Genomic DNA, 18790 nt, shown 5'->3' on the forward strand with positions numbered 1-18790 from the left:
CACGTTAGCAAGAAATACATACCGGCGCCTGGCTGCTGGAAAAGCCACCGAGCAGGAGAAGGAGATAGAGCATGGTTCCTGAGTGGGAGGGGCAGAAGGGCAGGACTCCTTCAGGGCATCCCCTGGATAAAAATGGCGTGCGTCATGTCGTCCTCTCCCCTCCACCCCAGGAGCACACCTTATATCTCCTCCTCAGGAGTGGCCAGTTTCAACATCATTTCGTCCAGGGCCAGCTTACGAGATGAGGTCACATTGGCCCATGATCATACTCCATGCCAACAATGGCTCCATTATGTATTGTTTCTCCTTTCCCAGGATGAGTTCCACCAGGTGACCGATACCTAGTTTCATTTCTAGAAGTTAGTCCCGCTAACTAACAATACAGTCGTCTTCTGCATTATCTTGTCGATGTGCAACACTGCGGACCAAACATGTCAGGCCTCAGATCTGTCTCCTATCCCTGACACATGGGGATGTTCCCCAAATGACCACCAGAGACCCTCAGGACACCCCTACTCTCACATCAAGAACTTCTGACAAGTGGTTTAAATATGTCAAATAGTTTGAAGTCATGTTTAGCCTGTGAGTTTCAGCAAAGTAATGAGTGTGTCTTAGTTCCATGGGTACAAACTAGTAAGTGAGATTGCTGGGTGTGCACGTGTTAGGGAAGTGATTCCCCATGCACCCAGCGCTGAAATCAAGTGACGCCTCCTTTCTAACGCTGAGCTGGCAGCAGGGATGGATCCCTGCTTGGTAACCTTTCATTGTGGTCACTTATATTGAACAGTAAAAAAGGTTGAAATGAAATATTTCAAGCCGTTTCCCCCTGGTTTCCCTTTCCTGGGGGCCAAAGCTCTGTGCCCCAGGTGGCCTGGGTGTCTGCAGAGAAATGCAGCCCCCACAAAGCCCTTGGTTTTCCCACAAGTCATCATCACTCCTTCCCAGGTGCGCCCAGCTCTGGCAGGAGAGAGAGAGCCCACGGCGCAGTGGGCACCGTGCCCTCCCAGCCGGGGCTCTCTGGCACAGAGCAGCAGCAGCGCCAGCACCTTTCAACCCGCTCCTGGCCTTGGCTTCAGCCGGGAGCCAGAAGCCTCTGGAAATCAGCACTGCCAGTTGCATTCCCAGCTTGGAGCAGCTCCTGCGGGTGGGCAAATCCTGCCCGTTCGACTGCTTCCATAGAGGACGAAAGGCAGAGGCAGAGATGTACCTACAGAGGGGACCAGGGCGTGTCCAATAAAAGTGCAAATGTGTGGGGAGATTTGTTAGGAATTATTACAGCTGTCATGCAACTAGTGCCTTCTCTCCTGGATCTGTGCAATGCTTTGGGCCATTTTCTTGGTCTAGTTTCCTTTGCTTTGGTCCCATCTCAGTGTTCACTTGGGGTACAGGCTGTAGGTGCTTGGGGCACTCTTTGAGTTACTCTTGGAGCCCTTGAACAACAGGGTTTGGCCCACGAGGGGACTTTGTGCTGCTTTGTGACAGAGGAGAACTTCCCAGGCTATTGTGTGTTTGCTGCAGGGAAGCTTGGGTTGCTTAGCATCAATTCCCAGACCAACGCAGAGCAGCTGCTTTGTGATGTCAGGGCATGGTTGCCACGTTGTGGTGCTGTCATCAGAAGGTTGCCTTGGTGCACAGAAGGTCTCAGTGTCAGAGCAGCTCTTGGGCTTGCTCAGAGCAGGAGCATCCTCCTGGTTGAGGCCTTGTCAGGGGGCAGCTGCACTCTGACAGGAGCCTTGTTTTTTCTTGTGTTAGAGCACAGTCTGCAAACTTGCACAGCAGGGCTAAAATCATGGAGGCATTTGCTGCTGCAGTTTGCACTGTGTATGGCATTGGTTATTCTGCCTATTACCTGACTAACCTGACACGTGAGTAGAGGTTTTCCCTGGGTGTAACCCAACCTGGCTTGTGTAGGGCTTCCTGCTCTTTCTTAGTAACTGAGTTGATTTTGAAACAAAAAGACCATTAGGATGCCACTGCTTTGGTAAAGCTCCTGTCAACACGTTCAGCTCAAAAGAGGGTGTCTGTAGCCAGGGAGGTGCGGGCAGCATTTGCAAGGGAACGTGCAGGGGTTCCCTTCCCTCCACGGGAGAGTCTGTGGCAGCCGAGTCTGTCATTTCCTCAGGGGGCTGGGTCAAGCAGGACAACTTTGAAAAGGCAGCCTGGGAGGTGTTCTCAGAAGGCCTTCAAAGAACTCTGCAGTTCTGCCTGGAATTCAGGGAAAGCTTCTTTGTTTCTAAATTTTGTCATGAAAAGATTTGACTGTCTAACTCGACCCTTTAATGAGTGCTAAAATAGCGATTCTTTTTGCAATGAAGTGCAAACTCCCAAACAGTGAGTGTCTGCTCCTGAACCCCAGAGCTGCTCCTGGGCTGTTTCCCAGTCAAACTATGACATCTCAGGGGGGTTTGGGGGAAGGTTTTCTGGGCAACGGTTTTCAGTAACTTAATGGAATTAATGCATGCAACTTATTTTTTAAAAAAAGAACCTGAAGGAGAGGATAAAAAAGGCAGCTTTAGCTGTTGGGCAGAAGAGAAATATTGGGTGTTGAAGAACAATTTGCATTTTCTTGATCAAGTTTGTATTCATTTACTGGCAAAAGAGGCCAAAGCCTAGGCACAACCAAGAATATTGTCCTGCTCTCTTGCTGGCTGTGTGGAAGAACTGTGTCTGCTGGAGGGCTGTTGTGAAAAGAAAACCCTCTCTGTTTGGGTGGACTTGTTCTGCGGGATTAACCAGCACAGACGGTTTTTTCACAGCATCTGGTTCATTTTCCCTTCCCACTGCAGGTCACATGATCCGTGTATTCGTCAGTCCTGATCCTGAGGTGAGTGAGACAGGAACTTTTGATGTTCCTGGTGTTTAAGAACTGTGTAGAAATCTGTGAGCTTGGCCTGTGGCAGTAGAGTAAGGAGGCTGAGCTGGGTGGGCAGAAAGAAAATCCATGTTCATGTCTGCAGCAGCAATAGCAAAGGCATCGCTGTGTAATAGCTGCTTTTGCATTTCAGAGCTGTCGCAGAACTAAAAGCCCAGCTTTGCAGAGAGAACGTTGCTTGCTGAGAGTAGCCAGGCTGCAATATCTAATTCAGAGCAATATGCAGTACTGTTGAATTAGCCCATTTTACTTTAGTTGGAGGCACTTGGAATCCCATTGCTATGCAAGGTTATGATTTCTCCTTAGTAGAGCTGGTTGTAGAGCTGAATAGAGATAAGGTTAGAAATGACATGTAACTGCCTGTCCCTCACACTCCTGCCTGTCCACAGAGCCCAGAACCAACCTCAGGCTCTCCTCTGGCTCCCTCTGCTCCTGGAGAAGAGGTTGAAGAGGCTGAAGAGGCTGAAGAGGCTGAAGAGGAGAAAAATGTCCAGAACTCTCCAGCTGTGGTCAGTCATGAATCTGAACGTCGTGAGCCGGTAAGTGGCAGTTCTGGTTGGGGCTGTCTTTAGAGGAAATCAGAGCTGCAAGTTTCTGAGCGGCCAGCACTTGCTGGTGGTGGCCGAGGATGCTGAGTGCTGGAGTCCTGCCAGGACCTAGCGATTCCCCCCAGCCAGTGAGAGCTGGAACACGGCCTTTGAGCTGTCATGTTCAGGCCCCAGCTTGCTGGGATTCCAAGAGGGGCAAACGTGAATCATGAAGGCTCCCCTGTCGCCAGAGGAGGGAGCGCTCCAAAGACACCGCTCTCAGCCTTGCCAGACACGTGGGGGACACGGTGGCCTGGAGAGCCATGTCCCACTGCACAGGCTGGCCAAGTAGCTGCTGGCACAAAAGCTGTTGATGTGAGCACACAAGTGCTTTGGGGTGGTTTGTCCACATGAGCTTCTTGGGTGGGCTGAGCTGGGAGTATTTCAGAGACACACTGGGGATGGGGAGCTGCTGCTTGAAGTCAGGGACTTTGGTGCCTTGGTTGCCAGGTTGTTCTCTGGCCTCTTCAGGCAGAGCAGTGAGGAGCAGAGCTGACAGGGGCTCTGAGTGCGCCTGTGTTTTTGCTTTTGATAAGCTGCAAAGAGGTGGTTGTGTTGTGCACGGACCTGTGTGGGGCCACTCTTCTCCCGTGTGGCAAAAGAAGCAAAGTGCGCAGTTGGGAGCCCTTCTTCCGTGGCAGAAGCCAGAGGCTGCCATGTTTCTGCAGATACTTTCTGTTGTGAAGTCTGTTTTTAAAACTGCATTTGAAAACTGCATTGGAGCCTAGAGTGGGGGCAAAGATGTTGCTCTGAAGTAGGTGGCACTTTCATCTTTTTGTTTGTTGGTTTGTTGGTTTTCTAGGAGGAGACTCCCTGTCTTTTCTTTCTCGGCAAACAAAGGTGCTTTTACTCAACCTTTCCTGGACTTTTCTAGCACTGGACGAGATTCTGCTAGAATTTTAGCTTGCAAGCTGGCGGTTCTGGAAGTTGCAGTATTTTTGCATGAGAACACGTAGTTTGGGGCAAGGAGATTGGTGCAGAAGGAGCTGTTCTGGTGTCCGGCCAGCCAGCAGGGCCTTGCACATCACTCTCAGGTTAACAGCGCCCGTGCCTTTTGGCAGCCCAGGGGAGCAGAATGTGTTGTATTCCAGGTATGGGAATTCAGCAGGAAATCCACACCCTTGCATTCCAGCTGGTCCTCAGAGGTCAGAGGGTCTGGGAGGGGCTCAGCTTCATTTCTGAAGTGCAGCCACTTTAACATCATCAGTCTGGTTGAGTCCAAGAGAAGAACTTGCCCCAGTACAGATGCACAAAGAGTGCAGTTCCCAGTGCAGTGCCCTGGGTCTGATCGCATTCTATAAGGCCCTTCCTGCTCCAGGTTCCCCAAGAGTGTGGTTTATTGAAGCAACAGGAGAGCAAGTTCAGGATTGCTGCTGATCAGGGCACTGGCTACAGAGTGTTGATGTGTGTAGTGAGGGAAAGCATAGCATAGGAAAAGAGAGATGATAACAGTGAGATCGATCTGTCTATCTATCCATCTATCTATCTATCTATTGATCTATCTATCGATCTGTTTATCTAAATGAAACTTCCTGGCTCTGCTCCAAGGCAATTGGAGGTGCAAAGCTCACCTAAAGACATCCTTTCAGGAGAGGAGGAGAGACATGTTCCATCAAGCGATCCCGAGCAGGCAGAGATGTTTCCCCCTCCAGAGATGGTTGTTTTTTCCCCTCAGAGGTGTTTTCCTCCCCCTGTTTATCCGTGAAAGTTTGGTCTGTCCTATGGGTGTGGAGCAATCCCATCCTCTAGGTGGGGTTTGGTGACTCTGGTCAAACATGCATTACAGGACACATGGTTTCCATCACTGGCATCCTGAAGGGTGTCTAAGTTAATTTGTTAATTGGGCCTTCTGAGGGTCTCTGTTACTGCCGGTCAGAATTCTCAGTTGACAAAAGAGGGAGGACAAGAAACACCTTGGTTCCCCTCCATATACTGAGGTGGCCATAGAGGCCCTCTGACCTCCATTGGAGGCTCTTTGTTCGCATCCTCATCTCCTGAATAATCCAGGATTTGTAACAAGAGTGTAGATGTCAGAAAGGCAGGAATGGCAGTGCAGGCCTGAAGAGAACATGAACTCCAGAAGTGTCTCTCACAAGGAGCAAGCTCCCACAGGAAGCCACCTGCAGAGCCAGGGTGGGGCTGTGGCACAGGGCTGGGTGTCAGTCACTTCTGAAAGACAAGCAGGACACGGCAGAAGAGGAGCGAGGTCCTCAGCAGAGCCTTGAGAAATGCCCCACGTTCCCTGTCAGATGCCTAAGAGTCTGTTGGAGCTTCAGTCCCAGATGGAGCCTGACTGTAGTGCCAGTGTCACTTTGGAATCTGTGCCTCCCCGTGGGCAGAGAAGGACCCGGGAGAGCAGCAGCACATTGCTTTGGGAATGTGCGAGCCCATCAGTCTCTGAGTCCTGCCCCACAAATATTTTATGGGAAGTTGAAAGCCATCTTCTCTTGCTTTCTGCGCAGCTCCTTCTAGAGAAAGAGCATGAGCAGATTGCTCTATCAGAGATGCCTTGCCAGACTCGGCGAGAGCTGTTCCCAGCCCGAGAGCAGCTGCAGCAGCTCAGGCAGCAGGTGGAAGAGGCACAAGAGAATGGCCAGGTGAGCCTGCCTAGCCAGGTGACAGAGTGAAGGGCAGGAACAGGGACATAAAACGGAGCTCTTGGGACTGAGGAGGCCAGGAGTCCCACAGGCACTGAAAGCACAGAGCCTTGTCATCTGCAGAGACCAGTGCTGGGACGGGAGGGTTCCAATGGAAGCAGAGCTGGGTAGGGAAGCAGAAGGGAGGGGCTGAATGAATGTGATTTTGAGGCTGAAAGAGGAAAAAGCTGAGCCTGATGGCAGCTGCCAGTCACTTGCTCTGCATTTGTGTGTACAGAACATCAAGGCAGAGCCACAAGCAGAGCTGCCCGAAGCCAAGAGTGACATCAAGGCAGCAAAGAGGAGGAGCAAGGAGGACATCAGAAGCATCCAAGAGGAGAAGAATCTCCATCAGCACAGGAGCGATCTACAAGAGCAGGTGAGTGTAAGAGCTGAAGCCACTCCACTTGTGAGACATCCTCTCTCTGCTTCTTTGCAGAACATCGACAAAGAGCTGCAGGCAGAGCTGCAGGAAACTGAGGCTAGGATCAAGGCAAGGGAGAAGAGGCTGGATGAAGGACTGAAAATCATCCGAGAGGAAATTAATCTTCTACTCCAAAAGCATGAGGCTCTAGAAAAGCGAGTGAGTGAAACAGAGAGAGCCGCTGCAGTCACCAAACTGGTGGTTTCTGCCCTTCTTGCTTTTCCTCTGCAGAGCAGCAGGCGGGTGGGGTGATGTCTCTGAGTGCCATCCTGCTGTGGTCTCTATCACAGCCACTCTGAAGGACACGTCCTGGGCTGCTGAATCTCAGCTGCTGCCCTGGACAGTGCGACTAGTCCTTTGGCCTTTTGGCCAGCAGTCATCCAAATGGATTCCTGCTGGCCTGTTCCTGCTCTCCTTGTTTCTTGAGGTGTTTTTGCAGGTCAGCTTGGTGACCCTGATGGATCTTGAAACAAGCTGTCTGTATCCCTTGTGAACCTGTTCTTTCCCTTTCCTCACAGTCGCTGACCCACGGCTGACAGGGATAAGCTGTAGTGTCTGACTGCTTTGTTGTGTTTGACTTGAGGTGGAAGTGTTGACATCTCACCTGGCAGCCTGCAAAGACTTCCAGCAAGTGATTGGCCACAAAGAGCCCCAAGGCTGGCGTGGGGCACAGGAACTGTCCCAGCCGGACCTGCTGCAGCTTGAGCCCGTCCCGAAGATGGTGGAGGAAAAGAGGACTCCATGGGAGGAGGTAGAACATTAGAACAAGGAGATGCAAGTGTGTCCATAGCCCTTGGAGGGGGAAAAGAGTGCTTGGGAGGAAGTGGAATAGTCATTGCAGCAGTCATCCTTCAGAAAATCCATGAGAATGTTACAGGAATCTGGCCATGAACTCAAGTAAAATCAGCCTTTGGTTTTGACCCATCCGGTTTGAGAAGTGGACATGCAAAAAAATCCATTTTAAGAGCCCTGCATGTGGCTGACAGCATCTTCCTCTGGGCCTGCATTTGAAATGGGATCCCAGGGCAATCTCTGCCAGCCAGACTTTCTGACACAACCTCATTTCTTGTCTCAGATCTACACAGGCTCTCGCATGGAACCTGCTCCTGCAGCAGCAGCAGCAGCAGCATTGTCTAAAGGAGCCTTTGCACCCCAGCCTGAGAAGTGGAGCCCGGGCAGTTTGCTCAGCTCCAACAGCGACACAGCTTCTTCCCATCAACAGGAGATGGAGGATGACCTCCTGGAGCTACTGAGTACGTCTTGTGTATTTCTTGTGTGAGGGACAGTGTATTGTGTGCATGTGTCAGCATAGCTGTGCCAAATGTTGCTCCGCAGTTTGGTGTCACAGGGACATTTAGGACTCCTCACAGGAAGTGCTGTGCTCCGAGGCAGCGAGGGAGTGCTCTGGGTGTTCCTGCTGCCTCTGAGCACAGCTCAGACTGCCTTGGCTTTGCCTGAGCTTCCCTCTCTGCTGAAGGCAGAAGCAGGGATTGTTCCTGCATCAGCTGTGACCTAGCAAATGATCTAGGCAAGTCCTCTGTGCTAGTGGCCAAACTGAACGGAATATTTGGCTTCCTAAATTCTCCTTAGACTCCTGATTTCTCAGCATTCATCAGAGCAAAAGACCTTCGCAGAAATTGTTTGGTTTTGGGGTTTTGTCTTTTGGTGGGTTTGTAAGGATTTTGGTTGGTGGTTTGTTGTTTTGGGGTTTTTTTGTGTTTGGTTTGGTTTGAGCCTTTTTTTTTTTTTTTTGGTGAAGTTGTTTTTTCTCCATCCTGAAGGAGCTCTTCTTCCTCATGTGTCTTATTGGTGTAATTTTGATGACTGTTACTATTACCACTACTACATCTACAGTTGGTTTTTATGACAATGCAACATTTTTGCCAATGACCACTTCTTTGAAAAAACATCAAGTGACAGCACAAATTGAGAGCAAGAGGTGTTTTCCACATGTCCCCAAAGAAAAAGCAGATACTTTATAACAATCCCTATTTAATATCCTAGTTTCATGCTTATAAGGATGTGTCCAAGAGACACATTGATGTGGCGTGGTCAGGTAAAACTGCACTGCAGGCATTTCTCAGGAGTGAGCCTCCAGCCCATCCACTGTCTATCCCTCAGATCCGTGGCACTTTTTCATCCCTGATTCCCAATCATTCCCGTGACTGTTAGAATGCCACCCGTTGGCCCAAGCCCTGCACAGCTCACTCTCTAGGAAAACACATGAAGCCCTTTGTGATTCTGCAGCACAGCCCATTGAATCTGCTTCCTGCCCATAACAGCTGCCAGTGCTGTGCTCTCAGGTAAGACCTGGGGGGGGCTGAGAACAGAGCCCAGTTGACTCTGTGTCTACCATCACCTGTTGGGACAAGAAGGGCATTGATGTGCACCTCGGTGTGTCTGATCTCAAAGCCAATCCTCTTGTGTCCTGAAAGGGGGCAAGAGCTTGGAACAGGGCTCGGTCTGGCTGTGGCTTCTTCCCAGTGCTTGTCAGTGCTCATCCTTGGGCCTTCCCAGCCCTGCTGTGGTACCTGCCCTGCCCCTGACGGCCGCTGCGACTGCAGAGGCTGGAGCCTTCCTCAGCTGAGAGAGTCCTGCTGCTGCCCGGCCGCTGCAGCGCGGAGCTGCCGGGAGGCAGCAGCCCCTCGTCTGGGCCGGCTTCTGCATGGCACGGCCTGGACTCACGAGAGGCTCAGCATCTCCTCTGGGCAGCTGTCCGTGCCACGCCGGCGCCCGAGGAGCACTGCTGTCCTTGCTGCCCGTGGCCGCTGTGCCGAGCTGGGAAGGCGGGGACGTGTGCGGAGCTGAGAGGGCGAGTCCAATGCCAGCGACTGATCCGCGCAGTCAGGGGGAAGACAAGCAGTGTGGTTCTTCACATGGGACACGGGCAAGGGCATCTTTGAACTCAGCCTGCCCATAACGGCTGAGCATCCTGATGCGGAAAGCCCCGTTGGTATTGGTCACAACGTGAGCTGCTCTGGTTTACAAAAAGAAAGGCATTCTTTTGGCAAGATGCCCTCCTCTCCTGCGAATGCATCTCTCTGTGCTTTGTTTCCTCTCAAGAGATCTCTTCAGAGGACTGTAGAAAATCAGTCTCAGTGCTGGCCATCTGTGCTGCAGAGCTGCCTGGCTTGTTGCTGTTGCTGTTGTGGTTCTTGTCGCTGTTGTTGTTGTTACCCAGATGACCACAAAAGGCTCAGAGCCCCAGAGAGTGGGGCTGCCTTTTGTATCTCCTGGAAGGTGGCATGTCTGCTTTCAAGTGAGCATCTTGCACTTTGTTTCCCTCAGGGAAAATGGTGAGCATGGAAAATCCGGTGATGAAATACACTGAACTGGAAAATATCGGCAGCGGGTGAGTCCAACCACAGTTTCTTCTACAAAACCATGGGCCAGCTGTTCTGCTGGTGGAATATCTATCAAGTGTCAAGTCAGGCAAGCTGCAAACATGTTCAGACACTGGGCTTAGATTGGCCCATCTCTCAGTGCTGGTCAGAATTTGTAAGTGTGGTCAGAAGGCATTGTCAAAGACATCTCCACGCTGCCACGGTCTTGCCTGCAGCAAGGAACAGGAGCTGGAAGATCTCCTGTCTCTCAAGTGTGGGACAGCTGTGTGTTAATTTCCTTAGCATTTTTGTATGTCTCAAAATCATCCGGCCACACTAATGAAAGGAGAATCTTGCTTGCCTGAAAGAGCAGCCTAGCCCCTGGTAGCTGTCAGATAACAGTTCTCAGGAACAGTTCTTTCCAAGAGGTTGCTGAAGGAAATACTCGGTGGTCAGGATTAGAACCACACAGTTTAGAAACGGAAACTCAAGATGAAAGAATAAGCTCTCTTTTTGAGCTGAGGCACTAAAGCCCAAAGCTTCAGGAACAGGCCCAGTGCCCATGCACTGGAGAGGAAAATGCATCATGTGCCCTCTGGCAGAGCCCTCATGCCTCCTGCAGGTTTTAGGCACTTAGAGCAGAGATCTCCTGTCCGGGCTGGCTTTCACGCCAAGATCTAAACAGCTTCTCCTTTCTTTGCTGCTGTTTTGTTTCTAGGGGTTTCGGAGAAGTTTGCAGAGCATTCGACAATGCCACAGGAGGAGAGGTAAATGTCAACAGTCCCTGCAGATTCTGCAGCTCTTGAGGGCTTTCCCCTCTGGTGTGAGTTGTGGCTGGAGCTTTGGGTCACCGGGAGAGCTGTGCTGCAAAGGCACAAGAAGCACAGACTGGTGCCAGCCTGCAAAATACATTTGGGACAGTCGTTGTCCTTCTCAGCTGCCAGAAGGAAGGCAAAGAGAGCAGTGGTTCCTTTTGGAGAAGGAAATGCTCACTCACTCTCAGTGGCTAAAACAAAGGTGGTGCCTTAGAGCATCTCACTGCTTTCTTGTGGCTACAGCTTCAGAGTCCTGAATTCTCATTTCTGGCTGCCAGCAAATACATCTGAACCTTACTGGTAGTTCCTTAGCAACCTGCAGTGCTGCACTTGGGAACTGCACGTAGGGAGGGATCTGCAAGGCGTCCCTAAGAGCCCTAAGCCCTGCTTATAGCCCAGGATGTATCCATAGAGTAGCAAGGCTTGGATTACTTCTCTGGATCCCAGGCAGAGCAGCAGAGGGTGTGGGCAGAGCTTTGTGGGTGATAGTTGAGACACCATTGTTACCAAGTGGACAAGGCAAAACGTCAGTGGCCATGTGTCCTGTTTCTGGCCCACAAGGGAGCGGAGAAATGGGCTGTTGGAATGTCAGTTCCTAATTACTCCAGTGTCTAATCACAAGGCACTTTGGCACAGCTCAGCTGTGTCATTCCAAAATCACTCGCTCCATGTGTGTTGTGGTCTCGTGCCACCAACTTCTCAAGGTACTGATTGTCATTGTCATTTTAGGTGGCCATAAAGAAAAGTAGTCTGCAAGGACTGAGGAGGAAGGAAGTAACTGTCAATGAACTCATGATCATGAAGATGAATAGGAATCCCAACCTGGTCAACTATTTAGACAGGTGAGTGGTCGTGGTCTTATCCCATGAATGTTTGTTTACCTACTGCAAGCATGAGAGGTCAAAAACCAACTTTGGTCTGTGGCAGAAAATAGAGCTGTTAATTACTGATCAATTATTATTTCTCTTCTCATCTCCAATGGATGGGAAGAGAGTGCATTTTGTCTGCATTAGTCTTCCCTGGCACACATCGTTTGACAATTCTTCAAAAGCCTGCACCAGTGCTATCTTACTAAGTCAATACCCTCTAAGTTCACTGCCACCACGTTGTCTTGGGGCTTGATTTTTCTCAAGAGTCTTAAATGCTGATGAACCATCCGAGAGAGGATTTCCCTTGGACTGCAGCCCCTCTTTTCCATTGCTGTGCATGCCAGGAAGACTAGATGCTTTTTTTCCATAAACACCATGTGTGACAGCTTTTTATCTGGGCTGTTAGTAAACTGTGTTTTTCACTTGCTGGCCATCTAAGACATCTCCTTTTTCACAGCTGTGCCTTTCTCCTTGACACAGCACAGACCGCAATCACTGCACAGCCTAGAGGGAACGTCTATTCCTTTGAGTCTGTCCTCGTTTCAAAGGGACCTGGAAACAAGAATCAATCGTTGTCTTTTCCAAACAGTGGCGTAGCCATGCACGTTCATCTCCATGGCCTCATTTCCTTCTTTCAGCTACCTTGTGGATGATGAAGTCTGGCTGGTGATGGAGTACATGGATGGAGGCACTCTGACTGATGCCATCTATGAGATGTACATATCTGAAGATGAGATGGCAGCCGTCAGTCGGGAGGTCAGGGATCCCACCTGTGCTTCCGAGGGCTTGGGCAGGATTGTCTGGGAAACAGGGGCTGAGAACTGGAGGGATTCCATGTGCCAAACTTTGCTTCTGTGTGGCTGCTATGCTATGGGGAAGCGGGGGAACTGCGTGGCAGTGTGCCTGCACTCCCTGTACTCTGTTCTTGTACTCTTATCTCCTGCTGTTGCATTCTCACTCTGTCTCTTGTATTTGTAGTTGCTGTTCTCCACCTTGCCTCTCTGAATGCTTGCCTGGAGCCTGTCTGCACGGCATTCCTTGCCTGTAAAAGCAAAGGTGCTGGTAGCAGAATTGGAAACTAATGGTAAAAGGGACTCATTTCTCAGAGTCCTCAGCTGAAAAGGGTAATAGTGCACCCAAAATGCTGTTTGCTTCTGAAAGGCGACTCATGTGATACTTCCAAGTCTGTGCTGAGGCCAGCAAGAAAACCTTTGCCATGCAGCCTCCCACCCAAAAGTGAGCCGCTTCACAGCAAAGGGAGGGACTCTTTCTTTCTTGGCAAAGCCTTGCTTGTCCTCTGGATGAAGAAAGCACATCCACTGCAGCAGCAGTCATTCTGGCTGCTTTGCAGAGGACAGTCTAGAACAGCAATTCCCGTTGGCTCTCTCAAAAGCTGACGTGCCTTCCCTTAGAAAGGTAGTGTTGGAGCAGCAAGCTCTTCCTCTCAATGGCTCTGTGTTCTGCCATTGCACTCTATTCCCCTGGAAAGGGAATCTTTTAGAGCTGTTTCCTTTCTTGTGGGCTCAAATCACACCACTCATTTTTATCCTCCTGTCTCTGTTTTCTCTCTCAGTGCCTGCAAGGACTGGATTTTCTTCACTCAAACCATGTCATCCATCGAGATGTGAAGAGCAGCAACATCCTTCTCAGAACTGACGGCTCTGTCAAGCTGGGTTGGTATATTCTTGGCCAGGCAGAGCGTTCCGGGCATGTGGGGTTTGGGGCTGCTTTTGAGTGACTGCCAGTTCCCCCAAAGTGGTGCTGCTGGCAGTGCAGGGACCCCTGCAGCGAGCTGAAGGCACAGTTGCAACGTGCACAGAGGTATGGCGAGGAAAAAGCCGTCCAGAGTGGCACTGGTTTGGGTCTGTGTGTGTCCCTTCCAGAGGGAGGGAGCTACAATCTAAAGGTTCCAGGGAATAAAAGCCACTTCTGGGGGCAGGATTAAAAAATTTAAAAAGCAGCCACTTCCGTGTTTCCTTGGCTAAAGTCCTGAGGAAACAGAGCAGGGACGGATTTCCAGGAGATTCAACAGCGCTTTCTCAGACTTACAGTGGGGAGTTCTTTTGCTTGGTTTCCTAATTGTACAGAACTTTTTTGTTCTCCTCAGCTGATTTTGGCCTCTCTGCTCAGCTCACCCCTGAGCAGAATCTAAGGAGCTCAGTGGTCGGGACGCCTTGGTGGATGGCGCCTGAGGTTGTGCTAGGTCAACCATATGGCCCCAAAGTGGACATATGGTCTCTTGGAATTGTGGGATTCGAAATGGTGGAACGAGAAGCTCCTCACTGGAATGAAAGTCCTACCTCGGTAAGGAGCAAATACTCACTGATCCCTCTGTCTTTTTCACCTATCCTGTGTTCTGTCCTCCATCAGACAAAATCCCATTGCCGTCTGCTGGCACTGCTTCCACCAAGGTCCCCTTCTAAAAATGGCCCTGCAGCACATCAGCATCTGCTGTAGTTTTGGTTGCATCGGTGGGGGAACTCAGGCCCTACCACATGCAAACACTCTCCATTCTCAGGCAACACTTTCCTTTGGGTTTTAAGTTGTTCCAGCTCGTCTGTCTGTGTAGATGTCTCTAATAACACAAAACACACATCTCAGAGCTGGTGTTACATTTCCAGAAAAGAAGGAAAGAAACCCAAACCAACAAAGTTTCTAAAACAGTGGTTTTCTAGAGAAGAACTGCACTCCCTGTACGGTTTCTGGGCACTTGCCTAAAACCTGGGCATGAGGGTGTAAAGGCCACATAGTGTCTTCTGCTTCTTGTGCAGTGTTGCTGAAACACTTAGTGACCATATTTCTGTCATAGCCCAAGCCACGTTCTCCACGTGACCAAGCTGCAGCCTGGTGACACGGAGAGCCTGCCAAAACCTCCCATTTGTTACCTGGCACTTTCTGGGATGGGCACATCTTTAATGCATTGACTTGAGTATCCAGAAAAGCAGAGGGCTACCATAGGGATAGCATTTCTCCTTCTGCTGATTTGACCACGAAAAGTTTTTCTTTTGCCACATCAGAGAAGCTGGAACTTGCAGACTGCTGCGAGACAGAGCTGCAGGTGGCTCCTGTGTGCCCAAACAGGCATTCTCATCCCAATACGTTTCTGCATGCATCTTAACGTGTCTGTGTTGAATGCGAGGTTCCAAATGTTTCTTTCCTTACCTGAGCAATAACTCCCTTTTCTATAATAATACTTGAAAACAGTTAGAGCAAAGTCCCTCTTCCAAACTGCCTGTCAAGCTGGTGGGAATCTTCAGAGAAGCAAAACGTGCTTTTGCTGATGTAGTTGCCCCTAACTAGGTCAGCCAATCAAATCAGCTGCCGAGGCAAGCTCCGCTGGATGCTGGAAAAGCTGTGGCTGCTTTGGGGTTTGGGTTTTTTGTTGGTATAGGAAAGTCATCTCTGCCTCTCTGCCAAGGCAGAAATTGCCACTGCAGAGTTGAGCTTAAACAAGGGGCTCTGGGAGAGCATTTACAGACTTGAAACTGATGCCTGGAGTGGCTACCTAAAACCAGAGACTAGACAAGAATAAGAGAATCAAAATAGGTATTTATTTGAACGGCCTTCAAAGATACAGCCTGGGCAGTCAAAAGGCTACATCCAAGATGGACCCTGGGTCATGAGTTCTTCACAGTTTTGTAAGCTTGGTCCATTTCCATAGCAGGGTTAATTCTCCAATTATGAGCCCAGTAATGATGTAATTAGCCCAAGTTTGCCCCTCTTCAGAGGCTTTGAGTTCACACATTTTGGGCCCTGGGACAATCGGAGTGTCCTTGGAGAGCAAACCTAGAGAGGCTTTGTTATGTCTAACTAGCACGAGAGAACAGTAGCTAACAGGCCACACAAAACTTCCGAGCTACACACTAGGCAGTACAGGACTTGAAAAATAGAAAAGTTAAAACCTAAGGCATCAAAAGAAGCAGGTGGAGTCTTGTGTTTCCTTTTTCTCCAGGCTGAACTCCTGATAGCCACAGGAGGGACCCCACAGCTGCGGCAGCCCAACCTGTTCTCGGCTTCTCTGCGTCACTTCCTGAACTGCTGCCTGCAGACAAACGAGGAGCGGCGCTGGTCTGCCAAGGAGCTCCTGCAGGTAAAATGCAAAGGGGCTGCAGGTCAAACAGTGTCCGAGGATGGGCTCCTCCTCCACTGAAGCCCAAGGCATCAGATGAGCCCCCTTCCTCCTCATCTCCACTCTTGGTGCTTTCCAAATGAAAATGGTGAGGAATCCTGGGCTGGGCTGGCAGGGACCTGTAAAGGCCATCTGATCCATGTGGTGTGCAATGAGCAGGGATATCTTGAAAGAGATCAGGCTGCTCAGAGCCCCTTCCCACCTGACCTGGAATGTTTCCAGGGAAGGGACACTTACCAGCTCTCAGGACAACCTGTGCCACTGTTGCACTATGCTCCTTAGACCTACTCAGAGTAAATCCCCTTTTCATTTAAAAATATTACCCCTGCCTTTGAAGCACTGAGCTTGGAAAGTCATGGTTCATTGTTCTTGGTTGGTTTTTTTCCTTTGGGCAGCATCCATTTGTAACATCAGCCAAGCCTGCATCCAGCCTGGTGCCACTGATCCAGTCACTGAAGAAGTGGAAGGAGGAGGAGAAAAGATTGCAGTGGCAATCCATCCATTCAGGACTATTTTCTCCATGACCAGCTTAGATGAGGATTGTAGAGTAGGATTGTAGAGTAGGATTGCAGAGTAGGATTGCAGAGTAGGATTGTAGAGTAGGATTCTAAATAAATAAAGTTTCTGAAACCCCAACTCATCTGTAAGATTCCTTTCTTTCTCACCTTGTGATTTAGCTCAACTTTTCCTTCTCAATTGTCCGTTGTTTCTTAAAGGTGGAAAGAGACACTTATGGCTTCTTTGGTATGGTTTGTCAGTGGGGCAGGCTCTTCTTCATTCATTTTCTCCAGACCACACTGCCTTTGCAATACGGCACACTGGCCGGTTTTTGTCCAGCCATTGTGCTTGTAGTTGAGGCAGAAAGGGCAATGGCATTTGCAGGCAAAAGCAGAGGAGGAGTTGTGCAGCCAAGACATCCTGTGCAGATGTAGGTGTTGAGCTGTGACTCGAGAGCACTGGGGTTCCTGCCACTTGGATTTGTATCCCTAAGTGCAATCTCTTTGGCTCAGGGAGAGTCTTGCTCAGCTGAGAAAGCAGAAAGCTCAGCGAGGGTGCTCTGAAAGGTCTCGTCTGAGGCAGAGCTGTCAGCGAGCGTGAGGTGAGAGCGGCCCGGCCTTGCCCAGGCTGGAGCCCCAGCAGAGCCCACGCAGAGCCCAGAGCAGCCTGAGGCTGGGCAGAGGCAGGCTGGCAGGAGGCCCTTGGAGCTGCAAGAGGCAGCAGCCTGGCACTGGGTGCCTCTTCCTGGGAGCGGGCACATGGTCCCATCTCAGAGCCAAAGCGGCAGCTGGCTGCTGCCGAGGGAAGCGTAGCCGTGCTGGGCACAGCGCAGACTGGTGCCATTGGCCGTCTGGAGGCGGCCCAGGAGGAGAGAAAGGCAAAAGGCAGCCGAGGGCTGGTGCCCCGGCTGAGGATTGCTACTCTTCTGCCGGCTGCCCTGGAAGTCCTGGGAAAGGTTAGCAGTGTGTGCAGCAGCCTGGGCACAGCGGGAGGGAGCCGGGCTGCTCCGCAGGCTCGAGCACGGGGCAGCGTCCTTCAGGCACGGCACTTCTGCCAGGGGCACTGAGGCCAACGGGAGGCAGCGACAGCTCGTCAGGTCAGATCTGCAGGAGCCAGTGCCTCACACAGCTCGGGGAGGAAGCGCCTGCAATCCTGCAGTTCTGCACTGAGTCAGAGCAAAGGTGTGGAATGCAGAGCGTTCTGCAGAAATATTCGGGACCACCAGGCCAGCCTGCTTTGTGCTCTCCAGGGCACAGCAAGCAGTGCACCATGCAGCTCTGAGTTGCTGGCAGAGAGATGTTAAAAAGGAACTCACTTTTGGATACAATTAAATGGTAACAAAGTCATCGAAGCAAAGGAAAACTGCTTATGAGTAACGATTCCGTTGAGCCGGGTGTGTGCCTCCCTCCCCGAGAGCTCAACACACCCCCCCTCTAAGAAAATGGCTGCTTTTTAGACCCTTTCCCAGCCGGGACGGTCCCTGTCCCCTTTCCCAGTGGGTGGGTACTAAGAAACTTAGGTGCTCTCCTGACCACCTTCTTTTCTGTCCCCTCCCCTCTCATCCTACTTCCTTTTTAGTCAGGTCTTCAACCCTGCCCCTCTCCCAGCTCCCAGCAACACCCAGCAATTTAACTAGAACAGCTCCAAACCATAAATCCAACATACATCCAACAATTTTCATTCTTTGACCTAAACCCCTTTTGGCTGCAGCAAAATATTACTTCCTCTCTCAGAGGGAATCGGGGATGTGCCTGAGGCTTGTGCTTGAGTAGTGAACTGATTTGGAAGGGAGCAGAAGGCTTTCAGTAGGCAATTTGTGTTTTCTTTATTACTTTGGGAAAGAAAGATGCAATGTGGCTTCACGCAGCAAAAGCACTTGCAGGGTGCAGTGACGAAATGTTGTGTTCAATTCCCAGGGAAGGAAGGTGTAAATGACCATCAGAGGAGAATTTGAGGAATGGGTGTTACGGGTTCAGGAGGACGCCCATGCCCAGAGAACTCAAGACACAGTCAGAATTGCAGAGCAAATGAATTTTAGTAGTCACGTTAGCAAGAAATACATACCGGCGCCTGGCTGCTGGAAAAGCCACCGAGCAGGAGAAGGAGATAGAGCATGGTTCCTGAGTGGGAGGGGCAGAAGGGCAGGACTCCTTCAGGGCATCCCCTGGATAAAAATGGCGTGCGTCATGTCGTCCTCTCCCCTCCACCCCAGGAGCACACCTTATATCTCCTCCTCAGGAGTGGCCAGTTTCAACATCATTTCGTCCAGGGCCAGCTTACGAGATGAGGTCACATTGGCCCATGATCATACTCCATGCCAACAATGGCTCCATTATGTATTGTTTCTCCTTTCCCAGGATGAGTTCCACCAGGTGACCGATACCTAGTTTCATTTCTAGAAGTTAGTCCCGCTAACTAACAATACAGTCGTCTTCTGCATTATCTTGTCGATGTGCAACACTGCGGACCAAACATGTCAGGCCTCAGATCTGTCTCCTATCCCTGACACATGGGGATGTTCCCCAAATGACCACCAGAGACCCTCAGGACACCCCTACTCTCACATCAAGAACTTCTGACAAGTGGTTTAAATATGTCAAATAGTTTGAAGTCATGTTTAGCCTGTGAGTTTCAGCA

The 18790-nt window shown here is 50.5% G+C and overlaps 1 protein-coding gene across 1 annotated transcript; it reads left to right on the forward strand.

Annotated features, from left to right (window-relative positions):
• Nucleotides 1-1789: 1789 nt before the first annotated feature.
• LOC138102565 (serine/threonine-protein kinase PAK 3-like) lies at nucleotides 1790-16223 on the forward strand. The gene is made up of 14 exons (XM_069000280.1): nucleotides 1790-1865; nucleotides 3311-3411; nucleotides 5922-6056; nucleotides 6334-6678; nucleotides 7103-7270; nucleotides 7595-7772; nucleotides 9808-9871; nucleotides 10561-10609; nucleotides 11387-11499; nucleotides 12165-12282; nucleotides 13100-13199; nucleotides 13634-13830; nucleotides 15479-15616; nucleotides 16051-16223. Exons 1-14 carry the CDS (start codon nucleotides 1790-1792, stop codon nucleotides 16177-16179), a joined length of 1911 nt encoding a protein of 636 aa, XP_068856381.1. The 3' UTR covers nucleotides 16180-16223.
• Nucleotides 16224-18790: the final 2567 nt, after the last annotated feature.

The sequence above is a fragment of the Aphelocoma coerulescens genome, unplaced genomic scaffold (assembly GCF_041296385.1).
Source record: "Aphelocoma coerulescens isolate FSJ_1873_10779 unplaced genomic scaffold, UR_Acoe_1.0 HiC_scaffold_87, whole genome shotgun sequence".
Taxonomy (NCBI): domain Eukaryota; kingdom Metazoa; phylum Chordata; class Aves; order Passeriformes; family Corvidae; genus Aphelocoma; species Aphelocoma coerulescens.